This window comes from Oncorhynchus clarkii, chromosome 24 (genome assembly GCF_045791955.1).
Source record: "Oncorhynchus clarkii lewisi isolate Uvic-CL-2024 chromosome 24, UVic_Ocla_1.0, whole genome shotgun sequence".
In the NCBI taxonomy this organism is placed as follows: domain Eukaryota; kingdom Metazoa; phylum Chordata; class Actinopteri; order Salmoniformes; family Salmonidae; genus Oncorhynchus; species Oncorhynchus clarkii.
This window is the reverse complement of record NC_092170.1, coordinates 24875519-24881518: the sequence shown is the minus strand read 5'-3', so window position 1 is coordinate 24881518 and position 6000 is coordinate 24875519. Positions and strand designations below refer to the sequence as shown.

The 6000-nt window shown below is 43.4% G+C and overlaps 1 protein-coding gene across 1 annotated transcript in view; it reads right to left on the bottom strand.

Annotated features, from left to right (window-relative positions):
- Nucleotides 1-341: 341 nt before the first annotated feature.
- LOC139382614 (1-acylglycerol-3-phosphate O-acyltransferase PNPLA3-like) overlaps nt 342-6000 on the bottom strand; it is a 37591-nt gene continuing 31932 nt past the window's right edge. Inside the window, exons 8-13 of the mRNA XM_071126719.1 lie at nt 5321-5381; nt 4057-4437; nt 3798-3912; nt 3442-3543; nt 2860-2904; nt 342-2360 (exon numbers count right to left, since the gene is read on the bottom strand). Of these exons, the coding sequence (XP_070982820.1) occupies nt 2886-2904; nt 3442-3543; nt 3798-3912; nt 4057-4437; nt 5321-5381 (678 nt within the window). The 3' untranslated portion in view covers nt 342-2360; nt 2860-2885. The remainder of the gene's footprint in view (nt 2361-2859; nt 2905-3441; nt 3544-3797; nt 3913-4056; nt 4438-5320; nt 5382-6000) is intronic.

The following is a 6000-nucleotide window of genomic DNA, read 5'->3' as shown; positions in this document are numbered from 1 at the left end:
CTCCATGCTCTGGACACTACGCTGACAGACACAACAAACCTTCTTGCCACAGCTCGCATTGATGTGCCATCCTGGATGAGCTGCACTACCTGAGCCACTTGTGTGGGTTGTAGACTCCGTCTCATGCTACCACTAGAGTGAAAGCACCGCCAGCATTCAAAAGTGACCAAAACATCAGCCAGGAAGCATAGGAACTGAGAAGTGGTCTGTGGTCACCACCTGCAGAACCACTCCTTTATTGGGGGTGTCTTGCTAATTGCCTATAATTTCCACCTGTTGTCTATTCCATTTGCACAACAGCATGTGAAATGTATTGTCAATCAGTGTTGCTTCCTAAGTGGACAGTTTGATTTCACAGAAGTGTGATCGACTTGGAGTTACATTGTGTTGTTTAAGTGTTCCCTTTATTTTTTTGAGAAATGTATATTGGTTAGAACATCTACTTTGTGCATGACACAAGTCATTTTTCCAACAATTGTTTAGAGACAGATTATTTAATTTATAATTCACTGTATTATACTGTATTATATATGTATTATAATTCACTGTTCCAGTGGGTCAGAAGCTGACATACACTGAATTGACTGTGCCTTTAAACAGTTCGGAAAATTCTAGAAAATTATGTAATGGCTTTAGAAGCTTCTGATAGGCTAATTGACATAATTTGAGTCAATAGGACGTGTACCTTTGGATGTATTTCAAGGCCTACCTTCAAACACAGTGCCTCTTTGCTTGACATCATGGGAAAATCAAAATAAATCAGCCAAGACCTCCACAAGTCTGGTTCATCCTTGGGAGCAATTTCCAAATGCCTGATGGTACCTCGTTCATCTGTACAAACAATAGTAGGCAAATGTAAACACCATGGGACCTCGCAGCCATCATACCACTCAGGAAGGAGATACGTTCTGTCTCCTAGAGATGAACGTACTTTGGTGCGAAAAGTGCAAATCAATCCCAGAACAACAGAAAAGGACCTTGTGAAGATGCTGGAGGAAACAGGTACAATGGTATCTATATCCACAGTAAAACGAGTTCTATATCAACATAACCTGAAAGGCCGCTCAGCAAGGAAGAAGCCACTGCTCCAAACCGCCATAAAAAAGCCAGACTACGGTTTTCAACTGCACATGGGGACAAAGATCGTACTTTTTGGAGAAATGTCCTCTGTTCTGATGAAACAAAAATAGAACTGTTTGGCCATTATGACCATCTTTATGTTTGGAGGAAAAAGGGGGAAGCTTGCAAGCCGAAGAACACCATTCCAACTGTGAAGCACGGGGGTGGCAGCATCATGTTGTGGGGGTGCTTTTCTGCAGGAGGGACTGGTGCACTTGTGCACTTCACAAAATAGATGGCACCATGAGGAGGAAAATTATGTGGAATTATTGAAGCAACATCTCATGCTTGGTCACAAATGGGTCTTCCAAATGGACAATGGCCCCAAGCATACTTCTAAAGTTGTGGCAAAATGGCTTAAGGACACCAAAGTCAATGTATTGGCGTTACCTTCACAAAGGAGCGGCAGGTACCTTAGTGGTTAGAGTGTTGGACTAGTAACTGAACCCACTGTTCCTAGGCTGTCATTGAAGATAAGAATTTGTTCTTAACTGACTTGCCTAGTTAAATGAAGGTTAAAAACAAATCCCTGACCTCAATCCCATAGAAACTTTGTGGGCAAAACTGAAAAAGCATGTGCAAGCAAAAAGTCCTACAAACCTGACTCTGTTACACCAGCTCTGTCAGGAGGAATGGGCCAAAATTCAACCAACTTATTGTGGAAGGCTTCCTGAAACGTTTGACCCAAGTTAAACAATTTAAAGGCAATGCTACCAAATACTAATTGAGTGTATGTAAACTTCTGACCCACTGGGAATGTGATGAAAGAAATAAAAGCTGAAATAAATAATTCTCTCTACTATTATTCTGACATTTCACATTCTTAAAATAAAGTGGTGATCCTAACTAACATAAGACAGGGAATTTTTACGAGGATTACATGTCAGGAATTGTGAAAAATTGAGTTTAAATGTATTTGGCTAAGGTGTATGTAAACTTCAAACTGTATATATATATATAAAAAGACAAACTTTTCTAAAAAATGCTGCTATCCTCAAAATCATTGCAAGACAAGTGTGAGTGTTAGTGTATGAAGGACAAGTACAACAGTAAGGTTGTTATTATAAGGGGGGATCAACCAAGATCTCCTTCTTCATCCACTCCTTCAGCCCAGGGCAGAGAGGTACAGTGGCGATAGTCTCCACTCCTTCTCTGCCTCCATCCCCCTCATTCTCCACCACCTTCTCTATATCCCTTCACTCCAGATCCAAGCGGAGCAAGATCGTGTACTGGTTGGAGTCCTGTGAGGAGGTAAGAGAGAGGGATGATGAGGAGATGGAGGATAGGTGGAAGCGGAGGGTAGAACTCCTTTCCTTGGGGGGGGGGGGGGGGGACTCGAAAAAAGGGACTAGAAAAAGGAGAATAGGAGAACGGGAAAAAACACTGGTTGAATTGGACATACAAGACCAACTGGCCCAGAGAGACAGGAAACACAGGGATAAATACACTGGGGAAAACAAGAGACACCTGGAGGGGTGGAGACAATAACGAGGACTGGTGAAACAGATCAGGGTGTGACAATCATCATCATCAGCAGCAGCAACAGCAGCAGAAGCCGCAGGAGGAGAGGGGAGGAGGAAGTACCCTGAGAACATTCACACATCACACACACACACAGGCAAACACACTAAATATAAACATATACATGTGGTTCTGACACACAGAAACACAAAGAAAATTCTGATAGAAATGTACTGTGTAGAACAGACTGTTTTGTGTAGATCGCAGCCCAGCTCTCACCTTTCCTGTAGTCCAGGTCTGTCTGTCTATCTGTCTTGTAGGTTTCTGTGGAGGCATTTTAATGACATACAAGCTGATGACATTCAAGGTGATGACATACAAGGTGATGACACACAAGTTGATGACACATAAGGTGATGACACACAAGGTGATGACATACAAGGTGATGACATACAAGGTGATGACATACAAGGTGATGACATACAAATTGATGACACACAAGATGATGACACACAAATGATGACACACAAGCTGATGACACACACCAGTTATAGACAGTACATACTGTATGCATGTACACTGAGTGTACAGAACATTATGACATAGACTGACCAGGTGAAAGCTATGATCCATTAGTCACTTGTTAAATCTAATTCAATCAGTGTAGATTAATAAATATTGTTCATCCTTGAGATAACTGAGACATGGATTGTGTGTGTGCCATTAAGATGGTGAATCGGCAAGACAAAATATTTAAGTGCCTTTGAACGAGGTATGGTAGTAGGCGCCAGGCGCACCGGTTTGTGATACACACAAACATGGATATCTGATTTGTCTGTGTGTATCTGTCTATCTGTGTACCTGTCTTCTAGGTTTATGTGGAGGCTGGAGACCAGGGTGTTGATGATAAAGAAGGTAATCTGTCGTAGGTCCTGCCACATCCAGAACCCTAATACAACCAGACTGACACACACAAACACAGACACAGAGAGAGCGAGAGAGAGAGAGACAGAGAGAGAGAGAGGAATCAGGTCAGACAATGGGAACAACGGGCACTTTTACACATGCTTTGGAAATGTTAACATATGTTTCCCATGTCAATAAAGCCCATTGAATTGAATTGAATTGAGAGACAGAGAGACAGAGAACGAGAGACAGAGGAATCAGGTCAGACAATGGGAGCTTCCGATCTTTGTGTATTTGTGTGTGCGTGTTACCTATGCACGTTTCCAAGGAGGAAGCTGAGTAGCAGAGTGAAGGGGAGGAGCATGTATGACATCACACGCATTGGGGTGTGGGTCCACAGCAACCCCATGATGTTGCATAGCAACGCTGAAACACCAATCACAGCCTTGTAACATGACACTTCTTTATTAAGATGAAAATAACAGGCCACAGTCTGTCAAGTATTCTGAAAAATAAATCTAATTATCACTTAGTTAGCATGATGTCACTCGGTGTGCATGTGTACCATACCTGTGTGTATCCAGGTGGGCAAGGCTAGATACATGGCCAGCTCTGGGGTTGCCAGATTCCAGGGTAGATCTCCCCATTCAAGAGAGTCATTTCTCTGATCGCCTCTGGTCTCTGTCAGGGAGGACCACTCCTCTTCCTCCTCCTCCTCTTCCTCCTCTTCTTCCTCTTCCTCCCCCTCCTTCGTTTGCTCCTCTCTCTTCATCTTTTCCTGCCTCTCTATTTGTTCCTCTTCTTCTTCCTCCTCCTCCTCCTCCTTCATTTGCTCCTCTCTCTTCATCTTTTCCTGCCTCTCTATTTGTTCCTCTTCTTCTTCCACCTCCTTCTCCTCCTCCCAGTCTGTTTCCAGATCTGTCCGTCCGTCAGGAGGAGAGGACTGATGCTCTGATGGAGTGTTCAGAAGAGGCAGACATGGGACCAGGTCTGGTAGTGACAGGAGAGAGAGTGCGAGGAGAGAGAGAGAGAGCGAGGAGAGAGAGAGAGAGCGAGGAGAGAGAGAGAGTGCGAGGAGAGAGAGAGAGAGCGAGGAGAGAGAGAGAGTTCGAGGAGAGAGAGAGAGAGCGAGGAGAGATTATTATTATTATCTTTAATTTGCTTTGGCAATGTAAATACAGTATATGTTTCCCATGCCAACAAAGCCCTTTGAATTGATTTGAATTGAATTGAGAGAGAGAGAGACACACACAAAACTAGATCACCTATTGGGAAACAAAGCTAAATGTATTGCTATCTGGCCCGAAATTGACAGTACACCATGGCAAACCATTTGACCATGATTACTGATCAAAACCTTGACAAAGTACAGACAGTGAGCACAGCCTTGCCATTGAGAAGGGTAAATACAGGAAAACCTGGCTCCCTGTAGCATAAAGGCTATGCAGTCACTGTGCTATATTGTTGCCTGGCATCAAATGAGGGACAGTGTCTGACAGACCAACCAACCTGCACATTTCTTTGTGTTATTTACTTATTTTCTTACTGATATCCATTCCTAATTCAACCCCATCCCCCCAACAGCAACAATTTAGAGAGAGAGAGAGAGAGGCAGAAGATAAGAGAATTGAAGAGAAAGAGAGAGATAGAGATATAAGTCAGGAGAAGTGAACAGAAAGGAAGACAGAGAGACAAAGAGAGAGGCAGAATAGCAGTGAAGAGAAGGAGAGAGACAGTCACAATTATATTATGACTCACTAGCTATATGTCACATAATATCTGCTTGTACCATCATAAAGACTCATCGATACAGAGAACACATGACATGACCTACCACTGGTTTGTAGAAAGTGAAGGCCATCACTGTATCCACTGTGGTAGGCCTTGTCCAAAGCCTGAGGAGAGGATAAAGGTCATAGAAACAAACACTCTGGACTATCATTGCTCCACATCCAACATACCCCTGTTGAAATACAAGATACCAAACCCATTCACAAGGTTGTTAACTCTTGAGCTCCCACTCATCTCCACAATGATTGGTAAATCCACCTTAATTTTATTTCTCTCCTATTTTATCCAGGTAAGGTGATTGAGGACACATTCTCATTTACAGCAACAACCTGGGGAACAGTTACAGGGGAGGGGGGATGAACGAGCCAATTGTAAGCTGGGGATGATTAGGTGACTACAACAGTATGAGAGTATGGGAATTTAGCCAGGACACAGGGGTTAACAGCCCTACTCTTATGATACGTGCCATGGGATATTTTAGTGAGCCAGGAGACCTGTTTAACATTCCCTACACAGGGCAATTGTGCCTCCTACTGGCCCTCCAACACCACTTACAGCAGCATTTGGTCTCCCATCCAGGGACTGATCAGGACCAACTCTGCTTAGCATCAGAAGCAAGCCAGCAGAGGGACACAGGGTGGTATGGTGCTGGAAAGATATGAACCACATACCTTACAAAACCAATTACACCTGCTTTCCCTGCTGCCAATACAGCAGTTTAAA